This window comes from Egretta garzetta, unplaced genomic scaffold (assembly GCF_000687185.1).
Source record: "Egretta garzetta isolate BGI_Z169 unplaced genomic scaffold, ASM68718v1 scaffold455, whole genome shotgun sequence".
Taxonomy (NCBI): Eukaryota; Metazoa; Chordata; class Aves; order Pelecaniformes; family Ardeidae; genus Egretta; species Egretta garzetta.
Window position 1 is genome coordinate 288,375 of NW_009259597.1, and position 22,288 is coordinate 310,662.

General features: G+C 38.6%; 1 protein-coding gene across 3 annotated transcripts in view; it reads right to left on the reverse strand.

Moving 5' to 3' along the window:
- LOC104125703 (anoctamin-3) overlaps positions 1-22,288 on the reverse strand; it is a 214,281-nt gene that overhangs the window by 6,194 nt on the left and 185,799 nt on the right. For all 3 annotated transcript variants that reach the window (XM_035893722.1, XM_035893721.1, XM_035893723.1), the window contains 11 exons: positions 13,547-13,629; positions 12,471-12,611; positions 11,947-12,111; positions 10,596-10,632; positions 8,448-8,559; positions 7,139-7,196; positions 5,328-5,425; positions 3,788-3,933; positions 3,528-3,680; positions 2,689-2,836; positions 783-863 (listed from right to left, as the gene is read on the reverse strand). In XM_035893722.1, coding sequence (XP_035749615.1) covers positions 783-863; positions 2,689-2,836; positions 3,528-3,680; positions 3,788-3,933; positions 5,328-5,425; positions 7,139-7,196; positions 8,448-8,559; positions 10,596-10,632; positions 11,947-12,111; positions 12,471-12,611; positions 13,547-13,629 — 1,222 coding nt within the window. The remainder of the gene's footprint in view (positions 1-782; positions 864-2,688; positions 2,837-3,527; positions 3,681-3,787; positions 3,934-5,327; positions 5,426-7,138; positions 7,197-8,447; positions 8,560-10,595; positions 10,633-11,946; positions 12,112-12,470; positions 12,612-13,546; positions 13,630-22,288) is intronic.

A 22,288-nucleotide genomic window follows, 5' to 3' on the forward strand; every position in this document is an offset into this window, starting at 1 on the left:
ATACCTAAAGGGGGCCTATAGGAAAGATGGGGACAATCTTTTTAGTAGGGCCAGCTGTGACAGGACAACGGGTAACGGTTTTAAACTAAACCAGGGTAGGTTTAGACTAGATATAAGGAAGAAATTCTTTACAAAGAGGGTGGTGAAACACTGGAACGGGTTGCCCAGAGAGGTGGTGGAGGCCCCATCCCTGGAAGCATTCAAGGCCAGGTTGGACGGGGCTCTGAGCAACCTGATCTAGTTAGCGGTGTCCCTGCTGACTGCAGGAGGGTTGGACTAGATGACCTCTAGGGGTCCCTTCCAACCCAAAACATTCTAGGATTCTATGATTCTATGCAATGTTGTATTTAATTTTTATGATGAATTTCTTGTATTCAAATTGCATAACTGTTTGGGATCTTGACCTGGGTTAGAGCCACAGCAAAAATTTTAATCGTGTATTTTAATTAATAGACTTCAGAATGCTTAACAAAACAGAAATGAGAATTTTTACCCTTTTTGGCAGCTGGGGAAACTTCAAAATGAAGTAGTTCAGAGGCATGAAAGCTAGGGCCTGCAAGAGTCCTGGAAAAACTCAGAACACAGCTTTCCAGTGTGTTAGTATTGCATCTTACCACGCAGTGTTTGCACCCGAGACTTCCATGTTGAACAAACTTGAACTCCAATGCTTTTACAGGCAAAAAAGAAACTATTCTGCCAGTAATTTAAGCACTGACATTCAATGTACTGTCTGTATGAACGTCTATGCCTGTATTACAAGAAGGGAGAGAATTGAAACATACCTGCAGTATCCTGAGTACCCCATCCCGAGTTCACTCAAATCAAATACTGATAAACTGCTGTTGACATATCCTTTTAAACATCTGAAAGGAAAAGACATAGGGTCAGCACTTTCTTCATAGCATAGATCCTCTACGTAAACATATTCTGCTATCACGTATTATGAGCATACTGTTTTATTTGCTTATCAGGACAAAAGCAATTCTAAAATTTTAAGCAGAATAGCAAAGTTTTATTGGAAAGAAATAACATCTGTTTCAGGGATACCACTGTTTAAAAATCTATTTTCAGCGCTTTTCATGGTTTTGGTTCTTATCTACCAGCAGATATAAACCAAAAATTGTTGCTACAGTATTCTTCACTGCCTCCTAAAATTACTGAAATCAGAAAGATGGCTAGAGAGGCAGAGAGGAGAGTAATTTAACATCCTTGCAGAATCTGCCACCAGTCATGTGGAATATATCAAAAAATGACAGGTTTTATGAGTTGAATCAAAGAATAATTTTCACCAACAGTAAAATGAACAGTGCATGTATCTCAAACAGCCATCTTAAGGGCAACAATTTATTAGTATTAATGACAGAAATCATATAAATACAGTGAATTATGAATGTAGGAGTAAAATTTTTGTCTGTAACTGGAAAACCACGGACACGTAAGACATCCCATCTTCTTGGAGATCTGTCCTGTAATTTAACAAAGGGTCTTCTGAAAGGCAAAGAATATTTAAAAAGAAATGCATCCGGGATCCTCTTATATTTCTGGAACCTCCAGGTTTGCTGTGACACCTCAAATCACTACTGGCAAGAGAAGAAATAGAATTACATAGTTCCCTATTAAACGGGCAGTGCACATTAAGCACCAACATTTTTCTGCTATTGTCTCTTTTCATCCCATACTGCCTCATTCTTTTTGCCCTTAAGGTTCTCTCTCTCTGTGACAGCACAGGAAGAGTAAATCTCTATTTTGAGTCATCAGAGATGGAGCAACGAGGGAAGGAAGGACAGACCCCCTGTGGTTTGAGCTGAGGCACAGTCCATGAATGCAGCGGTACTGGCTGGCTGGCTGGCTAAGCCTTGATGCTTTATTTTTCTTCCTCCTGTGCAATAGTGAAGATAAGTTGTGCTTGTGAGAAGTGCTATAGTATTAGCAAAGTGATGCTTCCTTTTCTTGAGGTAAAAAATTAAAACCAAATAACCCTCCAAAACCACTCCCCCAGGACACCTATAGGGCACTGGTCTCCAGATGAAAGACAGCATTCCCGTGAATACTGTGATCTGTTTAGATCATGGAAAAAGTAATGATAGACAGTGGGAAATGCAGACAGAGCGCGGTGGATTCACAGTTCAGAGACATTGGTAGGTGTTTGGAGAGAAAGTGCAAGAAACTGGCCTGGTGGTGCAAAGATAGGCAAGATACCTTGAAGCAAAGACACATATATGGAATTAGGCTAAATAGTATCAAGGCCAGTCTTGCCGGAGCTTGGCTGCAAGCACTTCTGAAGAGAAACAGGCAGGAAAGTTTGAGGGTGAACGAAGCTTAGCATAAAAGAGGGTCTGGGAGCATATATACGTGTGTGGGAGTGTAGTGGGAGAAGACAGTCCAAGAACTATTACAGAAAAGAAGAAAAGTTTATCTAGAGAAAGCCTGAAAACTGCTACGATGTATACTGAACTCTGTGGTTTGCATTTAGAAGGGAATACATAATCTTCCACTTATTTAACTGTGGAGTTAGTTTGCAAACTCTCTGGGATGGCTGAGTTACTTGCATTTAACATCTGTGAAGGTTTGCACAGATGTAAAAGGTAAAACATTACTGATAGATCTTAAGTATGTTAATACAGAAAGACAGCAGCAAAAGTGTGCTTCCACTGAAAGATACATGTATATATATGAAGAATATCTTACTTTTCTTGTCTGTACCCTTGATCTGTACAGGGACCATATTTGTATGCATAGACAAAACGTGGAATGTAATCGGAAGTAATGGCAATAACAAAGGCATTGGTGATGACAGCCAGGACTCCAATTCCCTCCAGAATCCCATACCAGATACCTAGAAACAAGAGAAATGACAACGAAGTCAGTAGTTTTTTACATTCATATAAAGTCACATAAAGTCATACTAGCGATATTAAAGTCATTATTAGTCATACAGTTTTCCTTTCTTATTGAGATAGAATTATTCAGTCAGAAAAGACAGTCAAGATTAAGCCATGTCCCCACTTCCCTGCCACCACTGGCTCCACTTGAATGAAGTCTTATAGTAGGGCACACCCTGCTGAGAAGAAATAGCTAAGCAACAAAGGTATAACCATAACCTTTGGTTATAAAGGCCAAATATAAGATTTTGGAAAGAGAATTCTTATTTTTATTTAATTCAGTTTTAAACCAGAAGTGAATTTAGTTTAAATTATAATTACACTTAATTTCTAAATTCAATTGATTTTGGGTAGCATTCTAGATCTAGAGTTCCACAAATCAGAAGCCTAAAACACTATTTAGCCTGTTTTCAAAATTCCAACTATTATGATCCCTTATTGGAAATGGAAAGCAAATGTGAGGAGTCCTCTTAGCTAAGCAAGTCAGTATCATTTTATTGCTTAACAGGAGAGTTGTCATTGGGATCTGTAGTTTACATTATCAGTTTCACTCTTGACGCATGAGATATTTCAAGGGTTAAGCTGCATTAAAGGTGTCAACACAACGAGATGGCACCGACAGTGACAGTCATTAGGTTCTCTCACCTATATCTGTTGCTCTTGCAGGCATAGGTCTCCGCCACTGAGTGACAAACTTGTACGCATCTAACCTTATTTCTATGATATTGTTAAGCAATGCCAGGAGAGGTGCCAGTGGGAAGGCAGCAACGAAGATGGTGGTAAAGCCAAACTGTAAAACTAGACAGGGATTTCTATGGTTAGAAATTGGAAATGCAAAAGATTTTTTAACGTGCAACATAATTCCAGTTTCTTAAGAAAACTGACACCTCTCTAAATTTGCTCACCCATCTCTAAATATTCGTCCATTAAACCATGGAGATTCATAGGCTGCAGATTCCAATCTTTTTCCCACTGAGGTAGAGAAATTTTATGCTCCATTAATTGCCCTCCTCTCTTCATTTTGCGTCGTGACCACCAATTCTGTAATAAACTTTATTAGATAAACAGAGCATTATTGACTGTACTCGCTCAATAATTGACAAGACTTGATGGTATTGTTTTGAATAGCACCTGGATGTTTACTTAGGTGTTTTCTGGAAATATTTACAATATCATATAAGGTAGGATTCAAAGAACTTCCAAAGTTCTCAGAAGTCTGCATTACGATTTTTATTATGCCTTTAATGTAGCATGTTAGGCATTGTAGAAATAAGCTTTTCAAGAACATAGAGTTTGCTTGCGTAGACTTTTCTTGCAGGATTTACCAGCATGCCTAAATAAAAAAGGAACAGGGGAAAAAAAAAATCATGCAAAGCGAAAGCATTGAAAAAGTAAACAATGCTTTATTTTTAGACCTGTAAAAGACAAACCAGTAAGTGGAGCCCAATAAGAATTTGATGATACCAGAATGTACTGAGTAGTAGAATACATGTACTATTTTTGATCAAACCTAAAGATCCAGATGCTCTACAGAATATTTTTTTCTTGATGCAGGAAAAAGTGTCTAAAAAGGTGTTGCTGAAGCTGCAAATACTTAGGACTATATTTCACAAGGTAGTTACATTTAAGTAGGTAATAGTCTCACAAATTGAAGTGTTACACAAATGAAAAATATTATCGGGTACTGACACAGGTGACAATTAAAGACTATTGTTTGTTTCTAGATGTTACTGAAAAGAGACTGAAGATGGGAAATAATTTTCTTGTAAGTATTTCTATCAACAGGCTGCTATTTTTTCCTCAAGCTAATTTAGTGTTTAGCTCTTGATCTCTCTTGTTACTGAAAGAGCAAACTGTTGCCTCAGCTGCAAACGATGGTTTTGTCAAACCAAAACACTGCTTAGCATAAAGGAATATAAAGCATGTTCTAAAATAAATACCAGACAGACTTAAGGTGCTGCTGGGGTGAGGAGACAGGAAGCCTTCAAGTAGGTTTCTTCTTTTCAGAAATCTGCATTTCACAACAATGCAGTGCACTGCCCCTCATTTGCAGAATGATTGCACATTGTGAGCATAACCCTTTCTGACACATTTTTGAGGTTGAGACTTTGATTAAATTAATATTTGATGAGCGACCTTTTACTGAAAACATATCCTTCCCATTTCAAGAGAACTGTAAGACTCAGCCCATTACTCTCTTCAGTAGCTGAACAGCTGTTTGTATTATGGAAAATGAAATCACAATAAACAATTTAAATGGTTAACATACCCCGAGAAGCTTTTACCTTAGAGCAGCAGTTAATTCTTCCCTTGGGAATAAAGTTACAGTATGTGAGATGCAAAAAGTGAAAACATTCTCCAAACATAAAAATATTTTTCGCTATCACTGAATCACACTAATATGTAGCCACTATTTGTAAAACAAATTTTAACATCTGAACTTACGGATAGCCTAGTTCCATGAAGTTGTTCCACATTTGTTTTAAAACCATAATAACACCCATTTGCAAACACAGATCTATCAAGCAGCCACTAGGATGACACTGAAATGAAATGGAAAAAGAGCAATAGCTAAAATCAGAGAGTTCCTTTCATTATTATTTGTTCAGAGGGTGAATGAAAAATATTCAAATATGACTGGTGAAAACACCAACCTCCAGCTACAGAAATATTAAAAGAATCACAGAATCGTCTAGGTTGGAAAAGACCTTTAAGATCATCAAGTCCAACCGTTAACCTAACCCTGCCATCCCACCACTAAACCATGTCCCTAAGCACCTCATCTATCCTTCTTTTAAATACCTCCAGGGATGGGGACTCAACCACCTCCCTGGGCAGCCCATTCCAGAGCCTGACAATCCTTTCTGTGAAGAATTTTTGCCTAATGTCTAACCTAAACCTGCCCTGGCGCAACTTCAGACCGTTCCAGAAATAGCAGTAACAGAAATATTAACACAGACTTTAGGTGAACAACCTTTAGACATATTATTTCTGGTAGAACTAGATTGTATTACCTAAGCTAAGGGTATGTGTGTGACATATGTGATAAATGACATAGTCCATTTTACTTAGGCAAATACATATGTATTCATTTCAAAAGAATGGAGCAATATTTAGTTTCTAATATCCTAAGTCCAATCAGAGACTTAGCAGCTGAATCTCTGGTACCAGTATCTTAACTATATAGATTGGCATATTAAAATGTTTAGGAATTACAGAAACTTTCTTTAGACCATGGACTACAAAGTTATGGTATTTTACTCTGTGGCGACCAAGGTTCAACAGAAGAAACCTGTTTTTCAGAGTTAACTTCAGCATGATAGTGATATCCAGGGAGGTGCAATTCTAACACATTTTCAAGCTAAATTTTGAAAATACTATTTTTCTTCTTTAAAATCAGAGAACGGTTTGTATTGGAAGCGACCTCCAAAGATCATCTAGTCCAACCCCCCTGCAACGAGCAGGGCCACCTTCAACCAGATCAGGTTGCTCAGAGCCCCATCCAGCCTGACCTTGAACGTTTCCAGGGATGGGGCATCTACCACCTCTCTGGGCAACCCATTCCAGTGTTTCACCACCCTCATCATACAAAATTTCTTCTTTATATCTAGTCTAAATCTACCCTCTTTTAGTTTAAAAGCATTACACCCTGTTCTATCGCAACAGGCCCTGCTAACAAGTCTGTCCCCACCTTTCTTATAGGCCCCCTTTAAATACTGAAAGGCCTCAAGAAGGTCTCCCTGGAGCCTTTTCTTCACCAGGGTGAACAACCCCAATTCTCTCAGCCTCTCCTCATAGGAGAGGTGCTCCAGCCCTCTGATCATTTTTGTGGCCCTCCTCTGGACCCACTCCAACAAGTCCATGTCTTTCCTGTGCTGGCAGAAACTTAAGCAGCTGATAAACAAAGCTGATGGCATTATATTTATGTCCTCCATCCAAAAATTCCAGATACCCACAAGATTCCAATCACATAGGACTTAGTACTGCCTGTGAGGTAAGGGATTGTCACTGTTTGCTGTTCTCAGAGAGAGAGGCAGAAAGAACTGCGTGTTTCAGGCAGAGTCACTCAGCACAGTGGAGAACGCAGAAGGAAAAACACATCTCCTTTTTCCTATCCTTTGCTATAAATAAGAGTTTACTCTTCATTGCACTTACATGGAATAATAAATCTTTCAAACTGGACATAATTAATGTCCTTCAGCCATTTCCTTTTTACTCATGGAAATTTCACAGGAACACAAAATAGGATTGCTTACCTCTTCCAGTCTCCATCTGTTAAAAAGCTTGTTGTACTTTCCTGGGCGGCCTGCAAATCTGGAAAATAAGATTGCTGTTTCTCAGTGGACATTCCAAGAACACCCTGTATCAGTAGTTATTTCACAACATCCACTGAGCAAGCTCATGAAATATAAACAGATTAAATCACAGAGGCTTAAATCTGGTATCTGTAGGATATGGAAGTTTCAGAATGCAAACAAGGACCACAATTTTGCAAGTGAGCCTAAGCTTTTATTATGTCCAGAACAAAAATGTTAGCTTCAGAGGTTTTAGATGTTAGATATTCAGACTCTCTCACCTACTTCTAAGAAGATAAGCCATTGCAATACATAGGAATTTACTGCAGCACAGGGATCTGCTTGCCCACGTGAAGTGTGCACTGGATTGCACCCTCAGACACACAAGCATAACAATCACTTCCAATCCCATCGTAACTAAATGTTTTTTACAGGTCTAACAGATTCTTTTATAATGAATTGAATCAAAATTCTTTATGACCTCAGTGAAAGTTATAAATGAGAAAGAAAAAAATCCCATGCCTGGTCCTACTAAACACACAAGACAGCAAGATACAAACAACTTTACAAACTGTATGGGAAAAGCACCACTGGATGTAACAAGCAGATATTACCAACAGTCTTTATAATAGAGATTCCCCCGCCCCCCCAAACAATCTTGAACTGAAATTGTATTATAAAACTTTGTAGAAGGTACTCTGAAACACTCCGTAGGTTCTGCAGGAACCATAAGTCTAATCACAATGAAACTGAAGCGAAGATGAAGCAAGGTTAGACCTGTCCAGTATCTCATGCTCTGAGCTAAAGATACACACAAAAACTGGAGCCAGAATTTCTGCCTCCTACTCTTGTGTAAGACCTGCCAGACAATATTTATTATTTATAGAAACGGATCCTGGGAAATGTAACCAGAGGGGAATAAACAAGAAAAAAAATTAATAAAGCCTATTAGCGCAGGGCTAGACACACTTAGGAAGTGGCTGTATTTTCAAAGGTTCTGAATTCTCATTTAGTAGGAAAGTCTCATACACAGACCCACTTAAAAAGCAGACATTCTGCTGTTGTTTCATGAGTAAAGATTTCAAGGGTCCACCCTTCACATATGGTTAAAAATGTTAATTTAGTGTTATTCATTATTGTCAGAAAATTATTTGCATCTAAATCTTACAGCTCAAACTGTAAGCATATTTTCTTCAAATCTATAAAATTAGTAAGGATTATGACTTCTGTGCAAGTTTTCCTTTAAGAGCAGTTAGCAAAGATAACTTACCTGCCAAGAAAAAAGGCAATGTAAAAGATGGAGCTGTTCAAGTTGACAAACTGGAAGAGGAACATCTTCAAGGCAAAGCTGTTCTCCCATTCTGATTCTGTTCTAGGGTGCTCTGCGGAAAGACACAATATACATTATACAAACAGAAATCAAATTGAGTTATGCCTAACTTTGCTTACTACTCAACTTACTGTTGAGCAGTCAACAGTAACAAAACAGGCAATGGTTTTGAGTCATAGTGCCCCATCAGGTTGCAATTAATTTTTTTTTCCTCAAAGTGTTCAGTCTGGAGGTCACATAACCACTGCCCCAGCTCAGATTATGTCGGTTCTGTGTGGAAAGGGAAGATACAAGCCCCTCTGTACAGAATAGGCCACAGCTCTGTGGGAAGATACCTGTTCCATTTCCATAGAGAAGTTCTGAATTCAGCGTGAAACTTTGAATTTGTGGCTACAGGTATCTTGATAGATAGATACAAACAAACAAACAAACCAACCAAACAACCAACCACCAACAAAAGAAAACACCAAACAAAAAGCAAAAGCACTTGGCATGAGCAGAGAAATAGACAGAGCCTGCCAAGGAAAGTAGAGGGAAAAGAGAAAACCAACAGCCAGTTGGTTTCTCATCCAAACATCTTGCCTTCTAAATACTTCCATAAGACCGCTACTTCATCCTCAAGACTTTCCTATCATAATGCTTGTGAAGTGGTAGAACAGTTTATAATTCAATGAGGAAAGGATGGAGATCATTCTTTGCTTTTTTTTTAAGGAAATGTGTAGTAGGGCTACAAGTATTCTGTGGGGGTCTGCACTGCGCTGGACATTTTTCCTTATGGTTTGTAGAATATTATTTATGTCTCAATGAGAACTTGGTGATAATGATTAAAATTGATTTTGGTAAAAATTTCGGATTTCTTTGATGGATGTATCAACCTTGGAATATAGTACATTGATAAAAGTTTTAAAGTTGGAAGTCTAAACTGCCTCGATTTTTCAGTTGAAATTTATACTACTTAATTACTTTTGTCTAATGATGACTAAATTAGGATACAAATGTACATGATACTAGCTTTACACAGGGACAGTTGTTCCCAGAAGTTAAGACGTCCTCCTTTTCTTTGACGTAAAACACCTTAGGAAGTGGAGTGAGCTACCTGGCTCAAACACCTGATGCTCTGTCATGCTTAATTCAAGAAACCTTTTTTTTTAAAAAAATTTTATTTCTTTCATATGTTTTTGGAAAAATCAGCTTGTACGCTTAAATGAAAACATTATTTTCTTTCCCATTCCCTGGTCTGTAACAATATAATAGATTTTAAAAGTTACGTAGGAATAAAAATCAGTGTTATCTGAAAAAATATTTTGAAATATTTTAAAATTTTACCTATCTAACCTGTTTGACTGCCTGTTCTCTGAAACACTATACTTGAGCATCTTGTTTAATGCATGCTCTTCAATACTTTAACCAGAAGAGGGAGCTGTTAAACTTAAGCAGCAAGCTTGCTCTTACAAGATCAACTGCGTATTTTGACAAGGGCTAAAAAAGACCATGTAAAAAGAAACACTAAAAGGTTAACACATTCACATAGTATGAGATCTTAAATGCTATCTTTGCTTTCTTGTCTTCTATAAGCTTGAAAGCTTTACCTCTACAACTGAATCACAACTAGAGGCTTCAGTATAAATTTTTAATGTGAGAGAATTAGAGCTACTTTAAAATTTGTGACTTAATATTTTTATCTTGGACAATGTAATTATATTTTAACCCCTTTTTTCCAAATGTAAATTCAAACGAAAAAATTGTAAAAAAAAAAAAACCCAAGCATTTGGGAAAAATGGAAAAAACCCGTCTGTTTTAGCATTCTAAGAAAGAATGTGTTTTAACTTTTGTTCCATTATAAGATGACAGGTTTTTTCAATTTATACTATAAAATATATTAAAAAAAAGTAGTGTAAGAATAAATTCCTTTCTTTTCTGTTATTTCCTTAGCAAAATAATAATGTAATTTCTTTCTCTGATATTTCTCACTTGCTTAGGGAAATGCCAGAAATGCATGGGTGCAGTTTTCAAAACCCTATTTTATGGAAATATAAAGGTATATGCCACAGCCAGCAAGAACCATACCATTAGTAAAGTCCTACATACCTAAGTCTGTCAGGAGATAGGCAACCTTTTCATATACCTAAAACAGAAATAAGAGATGGTGTAAGTATAGCACAACCTGTCTGTTGTGATGTCAAATCCAGAATGAAAACAAACATCAAAAGCACGGGTGTTCTGTTGTCCTACCCAAGGTATCTGGACAGAGAAGGGAAGGCGATGTCATAGCTACGTGTGGACGTATGGTTTCCCATGAAGACTTCACTGAACTACTTTAGTCCTGTTGTCTTTATCCATGTAAATGTATGTATGTAAGTACATACATTAAATATCCAATAAAGATAAATTAAGAGCCAATAGATCAAGAAAAGTGTTTGGACATGAATGGTTCTCATAATGAACAGTTAGATGCTTATCCTCTAACTTCAGGAACAACCTATGTGACCCAAAAGTAGGCAAAAGCCTTTACACAATACAATTTTCCATGTGCATACTGGCAAGGATATCAGCCCCCTACTGAAAACTTCCTTATCTGTCTATGTATTGACTATCTCCAGTCTTTGCTTTAAATAACACTTAGCCCAAGGTAGTTACCGACTCTGAAAATATTTCCTTGAGTATTTACTATTAATAGCAGGTTATTTTCAATAGCTTTGGTGTGCTTGCTCACTTGGATGTACTTTTTATGACTTAGAATTATCATATAGAATACCACAAATAAATACACAACAGTCTGTTTTGAAGAATGCTTTCTAATTGCATTGAGTGCACAATTCCCTTAACAGAATTAAAAGCCATTGTTTGCTGTCCTATTATTCCTTTTTAGCTGTTTGTGCCTGCACAGGAATAGAAAAATGAAAAATTATATTGCAGTTGAAGGAATAAAGTTTATATTAAGTACATTGTGCTACCACAGCAAATGATTAAATCCATGCTGTTACATGACAGGAAAAGCTTAAACTGAAGTCATGTGTAACAGTGATTCTAGGACTGTGCAACACTGATCACAGCTGCATTTTAAAAAGAAAGGGAAGAATTCAAGGTTATCAATTAAAAAAAAGAAAATTCTCAGCCAAGAAAATATTGTAGCTCTATTTAGACAAGAGATGTATTGTAAAAATTAATGTAAAAAACAAAAATGCAAATGTAGAAAGCAGTAGCCTGTACCACTGTGACGTGGTGACATAAACAAAGATGTGTAGTGACAAATTAAGTAGGCATCAGAGAACATTGACAAACATAGCATTGGAAGAGGAAAACCCCTGAAATACTAGCTTCAGGCACTGCTGTATGAATAAGTAAGAACATGTATGTATCTGATACACAGTAAATTCAGTAACCTTGTAAAAACTGCACTTTTAAATTAATCCCTCCTTTAAAAGAACAGAAGACTTACAACATTGAGTGACATGATGATCATAAAATTGATACAGACTCCAGTGCCAGATGTTGCAAACTGCCAATACTTCTTGATGAAATACCACTTGAAAGAAGCGAACTGCTCCATGGCTACCAGACGATACACCACAACTGCAAACACTGCAGTGAGGACCAGTGAAATCTACAGGTAAGTATTTATGAATAGAGATATTAGGACAAAATAAGCCATATCTGAAATAATTTCCACTGAATAAATTAACAAGTGTTTTAAAGATGGCCATTAGTTTTGGTGAGCAGACTTTGAGAGAACGAAAATACTGGATTGATGAATTAAAACATTTCTTTACTGTTCTTTTACAATATAACTATATTAAATCTTTTAAAAGAAAGAGATCCATAAACAAGCAGTACGACTGAGACATCAGTTTGGTTATATTATGTAAATCCATTAATCCTAAAGAATGCACTCATGCCTGGTGTTACTATTTACATCAGAGTAAGATTAATGGCTACAATAATTCCAATATTATTAAACATTACCATGAAGAATATTCCTGAAACAGACACCATCAGTCGACTCAGCTTATCAGGGAAAGGCTGAAAAGGTTCGGGTTTTCCTGTGATAGGATTTACTCTTTCCACTTGGGAATATTTAGCTTCAAACTGGGGGCGCAGCTCTTCCTGGAAAGACAAGGTAGATTCTGTTTGTTGTACTAATGTCACTGACTTAGCAAAAACCAGACGTACATGTATTATAGAGTAGGGAATTTGTATTGATACAAATTCTTTTTTATAATGCTCCAACTCAAATATCCAAATAATTTGCTCTTGCGAAAATCCTTGGAAAACAGTGCCAGAGACCAACAAAGAACAGAAACTGTAAGAGCCTTCCCCACTATGTGAGGGTATTAAAAGGATCATGGGTCATAATACTGACGTAAACACTAGTTTCTCTGCAGAAATCGGTACGAAAACTATAAATTAGTGCCAGTTATGATGGTGCTTTTTCTGATATGAAACCATTTATTAAAGCCACCAGCTATGGAAAGCTATAAAACGAGTAATGGTACAATCTCTATTGACTTAGACTGCAGTTAAATCACCAATATAGTTAAATTACAGCTATGTTCACTACTGATTTATGAAGTAAGGTAATAAAATCATTTTATTATTGCTGATGCTGATAGCAGAATGTTAAAGGATAAGTTATGCCTCTCAGAAGGATATAAAATCTACTTTCTGTCCCTTTGCTTGTCTTGGTCCCATTTTTAGGCAGGACTAGGAATTTCCAGTACAAAAAAACCACAGAATTGAAAGGCCCATGTGCTGGCATCAGTCGTAACTCCTGTCCTCTCTACAGGCAGTATTTCCAATCAAATTTTTCAAATGATACTTTTAATAGATGTAGAATTATATTTGGAATTAAAATCCTAGTTGCAGAAGGTAAAGTATCCTTGTATAGCCTCAAGTATACTTGTTTATTCTGCAACTAGTGTTATAAATACAAATATAACCTGAATGACAAATTCAGATTACTGGCATACCATACATACTGATATTTACACTTAAGTCACGCTGATAGTAAGATTTACAGGTTTACTTCTGTTTAGTCTTACCTCTTCATCTTCCCAGTCTATGAGGTCCCAGTCATAGGTTAATACAGCTCTCCGTCTTTTCCAAAACTCTAGAAAAACTGTAGCTGTGGAAATCAACTGCATTTTAATTATGGAAAAGACAGAAAAGAGGCCATGCAAATTCTCAAGAAAATCAGCAGTATGTAGCATGGTAACTGTCATTAGCCACTTTCCGGTTGTTTTCCTGGTGTGGTTTAACCCCGGCTGGCAACTCAGCACCACACAGCCACTCGCTCACTCCCCCCACAGTGGGATGGGGGAGAGAATCAGAAGAGTAAAAGTAAGGAAACCTGTGGGCTGAGATAAAGACAGTTTAATAGGGAAAGCAAAAGCCGCGCACGCAAGCAAAGCAAGGAATTCATTCCCTCCTTCCCACGGGCAGGCAGGTGTTCAGCCATCTCCAGGAAAGCAGGGCTCCATCACACGTAATGGTGACTTGGGAAGACAAATGCCATCGCTCTGAATGTCCCCCCCTTCCTCCTTCTTCCCCCAGTTTATATACTGAGCATGATGTCATATGGTATGGAATAGCCCTTTGGTCAGTTGGGGTCAGCTGTCCTGGCTGTGCCCCCTCCCAGCTCCTTGTGCACCTGGCAGAGCTGAGAGCTGAGAAGCCCTTGGCCAGTCTAAGCACCACTTAGCAACAACTAAAACATCAGTGTGCTATCAACGTTCTTCTAGTACTAAATCAAAACACACCACCATACCAGCTGCTAGGAAGAAAATTAACTCTGTCCCAGCTGAAACCAGGACATTTCCCCATAGAATCTGAAAACTATAAGTAACTTCAGGATTATCACTGTTAAAATTGGAACTCTATTTTACAGTGTTTATCTAAGAAAAATTTTTTTTTTGCTGTCTGCTATATCTGTACAGAGATAGGTACATGTCAGGATGAGACACTGCCATCCCTTTTAGATCATAGTTTTGCTTTTAATTTTATTCAAAACATATATGGTTTAAAATCTTTCCTTGAAGAAACAAGGATATGCAACGTATAGTATTAGGCATCTAGGTATCTATTAATACAGGTATCTATTAATTAAGAGCTAAATTACAAACTCATTTCATTCAGTTCAAATCAAGACAAACTCACTTCATTCCCAGCTGTACCAGCAGCTTTATACTGGAGTAGCTTCACTACTACACTATTTCTTCAAACAATTTTTTTAATCTATGTGTGAGACAATAATCAGATTCTCCACGTACTTAAGTGTTTTTGCTAGGTCCTCTAAAAATAATGCCAACCAATAACTAACTCCAAGTTTCCCAAACACTGTAGTGTGCCACTGAGGGAGACACCTTGTTTGGGTGGGATTCCTGACAAAAGGTGGGACTGTCCGGTAGTTCCCTGGAAAACGGTAATTTCAAATAGGGAGTGAGGAAACTGGCTTCCTTCCAGCAAGCCAACTGCTCAGGAGGAGGATTTGTAACTCAAACTGAATAACATGGTCTCATATTCCTACCTTTTCCTATGTTTCTGTATTATGTTTAACATCTTATTGGGTTTATATATATATTATATATAGCTATCATAATTTTTTATATATATATATATACACACACACACATGATTTATCCACATTCTACATTAAAGCACAATGACTAGAAATTCTAGAAGTTCACCATACCACTACCCATAAATAACAGATGGCTGAATGAAAGGAACAGGTCCCTGAATATTATTTTTGGGTAGTACGTTCCTTTATTCTTCCAAGCAAGGATCTTTTCTTCACCACAGATTCCATTTAAGTTTCGGATGCTCCTAACAAGAACAGCACACAGTTCTATTTAAGCAGCAGTGGGGTTTGTGCTTGAGTAATTTGAGGGTGAAACCACCTTTTCCCACTGTCACTGGAAGTGCTGTCACAACCAGTGCAGCGCGAGACTCAGAAATGTTACAGAAGACACCACCCTTCAAGAGCAATCCCTTCTCGACACGAGAGGGCTCAGAAGCGACATAAGCCTGTGCTATACACAAAACAAACAAGACTTCTTCTGTGACCGAGTCGGTAGGAGAAATACAACACATTCTGCACACCACCATGTTGGGTGTTCCTCTGGGTGTCAGGCTGCTCTAGGAAGCATACCCATGATATCCACTAGCCCTGTGCCAAAGCCGGGATGGCTGTACCTGCACAAACGAAATAATTCACTTAGTTACACTCAAAGGTAACAGAAATTAAGGAAGCAGCTCAGTTATCAAGGATAAAATAATGAATTTTAAATCCCACTGACTTAAAATACCTGAGTCGGAGAAACTGAAACCAAGCAATTGAATTAGTGGCTTTTTTTTTCCCCGTGCCATTACTGAAGAAAACAATGAAGGGTGGACTAATGAAGTACGTGCAACTTTTTTGGACTGGGAAGTATTTTAGCTTGTGCAAATATCCACTGAAGTTTTGGAAATAAAATGAGACAGCTGTGGTCTAGAAGTAATACTAGACTGTGGACAAATGGTGTCCTCAGCTGAATATACACTAATCTTACAATGCTATTTATTTCATTCTGTCTGTCCCCTAAGATCTGGGATAATTTGCTTATTCTTTAAATCAAGATCTGTCTCTCAGTTAGAGTTTTCAGGCTCTGGCATAGCATGAATAATGGGCTCTAGTATAATTTGAATAATAATAATAGATGATGTCTTTATGTTACTTAGGTACACAAAGCATTTGATAATGGAAATCATCCGTCTAGATGAAGCAGGTGAGGCCCAATTGCTAACTATACCTGCCAACTAAAGCACCTTTTCCAGACTCACCTGGACTCACACTTTTTCTTAAAAAAAGCTGCAATACTCTCTTTCACACAGTAGAAGAGAATTCACAGTAATTTTGCTGTGCTATAAGGCTACTGAGAAAACAGTGCCAAAAGCTTTAAGTATATTAAAAAAAGAAGCATGTTAGAAAAAAAATAATTCACAAAACTTCTCTTGTGGTGTAAACTTCTAGTCTAAATGACAGCGAAAAACCAGCAGCATTCTGAAATTGATGTTTTTGTCCAGTTCTATAGGAAGCCTGGATCCCTCCTGGCTTGCCTTTATTTTACTCTATCACACCACCCGCCTCCGATTGCTCCCCAGGCAAGCAAGCCCCTCCAGTCCCAGCTGCCAGGCCCTTCTTACTGACTCATCTCTTACCCTGATCTCCCAGCTCTGAAAATGCTAAGCTTTGACTTTTATCAATTACTACTGTAGAAAAACAAGGCATACAATAGATGACTAATCCAACCATTTGAAGATCAAGATGAGAACATTCATGTTCTAACACTGCTTTGACCTGGGAGAGTTTCCTCCTGCCTAATGCTGCTGCTTGAGAGTTCTGGATAATTCACCATTTAGAGGGTCACACACAAGCCTCTGCTTTCCTACAGAGGATGTTCTCCGGTGCCTCCCCTGCTTTTCCCAGGGCATGTCGCTTCCCATTTTATAGCTCCAACTGCTGTTCTGAATTTTAAATCCCATAATATATGGTGTACTTCCTTTTTTTTTTTGTTCAGCATTTTAGTACAAACCCACTCATTTAGGGGTTTGTTATTCAGTGCTCTGCGTTTGCGGTTCTGCCTGTTGTATACTTCCAAAAGTTCCTTTCAACTCTTAAGTTACCCTACGTTTACTGCCCTTGCCAGTACTCATACTGATGAAGAACTAAAGTCTCCAGGCATGTGCTTTACACAGTTGTTAACCTTTCAGAAGACAAGCAGGGTGATGTTTGATGGTTAAGACAGACAGGAAAGACCGGTTGTACGTTGATACAATCTTATGTAAAACAAAAATTTGACGTTGTCAAGAAGACGACGATGACGACGTTGCCACTGTTAAATGCCATGGAAAGAGAGTGGAGAAAAAAAAAAAAAAACCAAGCAAAACCAAGAACCCAGAGAACCCAAGACTATTACATGAGCACATCTCTTCTGAATGTTTTGTAACAGTCACTGTGTGAAAATGAATGGTGTGTGTTTATTTCCCCCAAAAATTATCGCAAAGAGGATTTTCCGTAAGGAGCTAGGGGGCTGTCTCCACCACCTCTCTGCAGAGTTTGGCCATGGCCAGCCAGGCCCCGTCCGAATGTGCTGCTCAGTTACTTCTTCAGTTTTATTCAGCTGGGTTTCACAGCACAGCTACGCAATAAAAACAGCCTTGGAGATTTGCTGCCACACCCAACACTGAGACACGCTCTTCAGAATTGAAACTGCCGCTTCATAAACGCTGAGGCTACAGCTGAAGGGCAGCTTAGTCTCATCTTCCGCTGCCGGAGTACTCCGAACCACTGTCTCTCCATATGGCCACAGCACCGAATCTGTTCGCGCTCGGGCTTGCCGCTGGAGGCTTTGCCTCCCGGGACCAGCAGGCCAGCACGCAGCGCCAGCATCCTGGCACCACGCTGCAGGCGCACGACGCTTCGCCAAGAACTGAGTCACAATCAGAGCATCTGCTGTTGGGCGCTAAGTCACTTAAGTAAACAGTTTTTACTCTTCCTAATGCATGAATGAAACTGCTAATAAATAGAAGAGAGTGCGCATGCACCTTCCCAAGCCCCATGCTGAGGCTGAGGGCAGCACTAGAGTGCTGTGACTTTCATACCACCTTAACAGATACATTTTAACAGAATTGCAGCCTATATATTTAGGGTCTTGCTATTTTCAAATATTATATAGCTATTCAAATAACCTTAAATTTTAAAAAAACTATCAGAAAAGCTTCTCAGCACCACAGTGTGTGCATGCCGGTCTGAAGTATACGGTTGACCCTAGTGTATCACTTGCCACTTAGTTAATGCTGCAGAAGACCCAAATTTGGACCCAAATTTGCGGTGCTTGTTTTCAGCTCTCATGGTCAATCTGTCAGATGCATGTCCACCCAGACACAGCACTAAATATGAGTTGGAAGTTTCTTGGTACACACTGCAGAGAACACTAGATTCCAAAGAAACCCAAACTCACCGTATCAGACTCTGTCCTCCCTCCTCTCCCAGACCACCCACCTCACGCAACACAAATAATTTACATCCCCGGGAAGAAATTCTTTACAATGAGGGTGGTGAAACACTGGAACAGGTTGCCCAGAGAGGTGGTGGAGGCCCCATCCCTGGGAACATTCAAGACCAGGTTGGACGGGGCTCTGAGCAACCTGATCTAGTTAGCGGTGTCCCTGCTGACTGCAGGGGGGTTGGACTAGATGACCTCTAGGGGTCCCTTCCAACCCAAAACATTCTATGATTCTATATTAGAAAGGGTAGAACTTGATTTCACAGAAAACCTTTCACTTGTCCAGTGCGGTATTTTCAAGAAAACATAATTAGTTGTTCCCAGATAAAAACCTCCTGTATATGCCATATCCTTAACACTTATCTTGAGGATAAGTTACGAAATACTATTTGCACTGGATTCCTTAAAAATCTGAAGTGGAAATGGATAACACCACCATAGCATTCCACTCAAACAGTCACACAAAACTGAAACATTTCTGAGTTGCTCTTCACCACATACCAGCCTAGAATAAATATACATAAAGAATTAAAAAAAAAAAAACACCCACAGGTTGACTATATCAGTGTATTACAAGTTATCTATGATATGCCTGACTTCCTCATTCTTACTTTAATCCAGTATTGTTTATACAAAACCTAAAATGAGGAGTAAGAGTTGTAATATTCAGATCCCTAGCTGGGTTGTGTGGTCCAAAATAAAAACTAATGACAACTGATAAATTCAGAATATTTGTATTTAGATTGTTATCTTAAATTATGGCAAGTGCGAACATATTTGGAGATAGGATCACATCCATTTCTAGCAGCGTGTTTTTCTTAACAGAACTCATTTTGCTGCTTTATGTTGCAGAAGACACACCTTTTCCAGTTTTCATCTCACAAACCGTACCATAGGGGAAACTGCGGGAATAAAAAGCTATCTTTTGTTAAATTAATAGTTGCACAGTACATGAAAGAATAGTTTCTATAGTTTACAGGAAACAGTCACCCTTCTGAAATACCAGTTCAAAGACTTCCAAAGGATTAGGCAATAAGCACTGCCTACCCACTTTACCATAAATACTGCAATTTCTGCGGACTCGGTAATGACAGAGCTCGGTCATGACAGGGGCGAAGTCGGTCGGGCTGGTTCCCGGAGGCGTCGCCGTGCGCCGCGAAGGGCTGCCCCACCTCGCCTCGCCTGGACGAAACGTTCCTGACCACTGTCACACCGCCACGGTTATTGTACCAGCACTCCCCTCTTCCCACCAGACTAATTGCACCCCGGGCCAAAGCAGTATTTCAACAGGTTCCTGCACATTTTGTAGAGATCAAAGGTAAGTCTGAGGTGTTTTCAATGCTTTTTCGTGGATCTGATTAATAATTGTGGCGTTGTTTTATACAGTGTTTGGGAAGGCAATAGGTGCTGCTGTAGCCAAATTCTACTTAGAGTGTCTGAGAAAATAATTGACAACAATATTTCACTCCAATTCATACTTTTCTTTACCAGTTATTTTTGCTCCTTATTTATATTCCTCTCTATAATTCACTAAAAACTTACAAATTATTTTCTCAGTACAAAAAAATAAAATACATTTAAGCCTGAATATTTAGTATTCATTGCTTATAAATTTAGAAGTATCTCATCCTTGGAGAGCAATCTGAATTTTAGAGCAAAGAGCCACAGAAGCAAAAATGCAATACGCTTCTGGGACCATCATTTGCTGTTCTTTGTTTCTGAATTCTAGAAGATAAGCTTTCCATATCTTGCTTTATATATGTTCTGTCTGGTTTTGGATGGCTGATGTAAAGGTAAAAGTGATCTGCTTTATGAGGCTTAAAAAGCATATTAAGTATGAAAGCTCTGCAAATATGAACATGCTACTCCAGACCACAAGAAACAAAGAAGTGCCATTAACAATTTGCTCGCCATGCCACTGTTTACTACATAAAGTACTCTCTAATCACTACCGTAAGGCAGGAAAATGGTGCAAGGTTCAATTCATTGACATGCAAAAGCATGTCCTTGGAATTTATAGTTCTAAAGATTGCATTATCTACCCACAAGAAGATGAAATTATTATTTTCTTGACAGCTGCAGAGGTTTTGCAGACATTACACCTATCACTGGCAGGGGCTGGGTTGCGTTCAGGAACTGTATGTTGCGATTTCTTTATCATGCCAAAAATCTATTTTTATATACTTAATTTACCACTAGATACATTGTACATTTATATGAAAATCGCCACATAAGAATTTATTAGGACTTTTTTTTTTCTCTGTGTTGCAGAAATATTCAAGAAAAATCTGAGCAGTTTGAGTAAAGCACAAAGCTAGATGCAATATCAATGCAACCTTCATGGTGAAGTCCACGGACCCAGAGGAGGTTGACTTCAATGGGACCAGGGCTTCACCCAGAGTGTAGGTGTGCAGGTGTACATGTACGTACAGCAGTACCGTCATACCGAATACTTTCTGCTTTAAAGCAACTTTAATCTTTACTAATAACAGAATGACAGGGATTTTTTGTAGCCTTTTTTCATTGACTTCAACTAAAATAGAGAAGCCTGTATGATATAGAACTGCAGCCTCCTCAACCTGGCCATGCTAACGCTAATGCATTTTAATACACATCTAAAGTGTGCTTTTCAAGACTTGCGATCATCTCCACTTGTTGCCCTTGGGCTTACACCACTGGGCACTCCTGTCAGTAAACTCAGTGATGAGCTCCAGGAATAGCCTAACGCAGGCCAGCTCAGTCAAAGGGAAGAGAAGGTGGCAAGTTCAGAGTAAAGCCCTCCAGAAATGTGTGAAGAGCAGGTATCAAGTCCTCAGCACCTCTACAGATCTCTTGCAGCTAGGCTACACATTTTCCAGTATAGATACGACCAGTGTATACTCAGGTTCACGCTGGAGGGCCGTTTTTACAGGAAATCGCATTCACATCTTGGTGAATTCTTCAAATAGGGGCCATTACCTCTCTCCATAAATCCATACACGGAAGGAGAAATTTTAGCCTTCCCCTTTTTGGAGTTTTTTACCCAGCTGTCATAGGTCTCAGATGAAATTTGGCTCTAGCAGCACAGAAACAAATGCAGAGTACAAAATCCACTGAAGATACGTTGTGGTGACTATCCTATGTGAAAACCTCATTCTTCACGCTAAAAAAATGCAGAGCTGATCTAGGTAACTGAACCGCAGCCTAATCCCATACTGATGTTGTTTCTACTCACTTCAGGCTACGCCTGCTGCACTGATTTCCACCGAGCTGGTCCTGAGTAACATGAATACCAGGGAATCAACAAGCGAGACCTTTTTTTTTTTTTCATTAATAATCTGTTCATAGCTTCCTTAAAAACTTACTTGATCAGGTAATTTAAGGTTTGGGCTCTTCTGCAAGTTTTGGCTAATCTATAGCACTGCTGTAGCACTATTTGCATATTAAGCTCTAAAGGCAAAGAGTACCTTTGAAAAACTTCAGTGTTCTTCTAAACTCTATGAACACTGATGTTGCATTAGAAAAGAAAAAGTTAATAATTACACACAGAAGTATTTCCAGGAAGCAGTTCATCACAGCCTGAGAACTACAGTACGCAACATTCAAAGCAAGGAGGCTCCCTTTCTATGGTTCCCATGAAGAAGATCACAAAAATAAGACAATCACAAAAAATGACAAGGAATTTGGTCAGCAAGGATATTGACACTGCTTTGGACACTGCTCTGCAATTTTCCAGTTAAAGGGAACTGATAATAATTT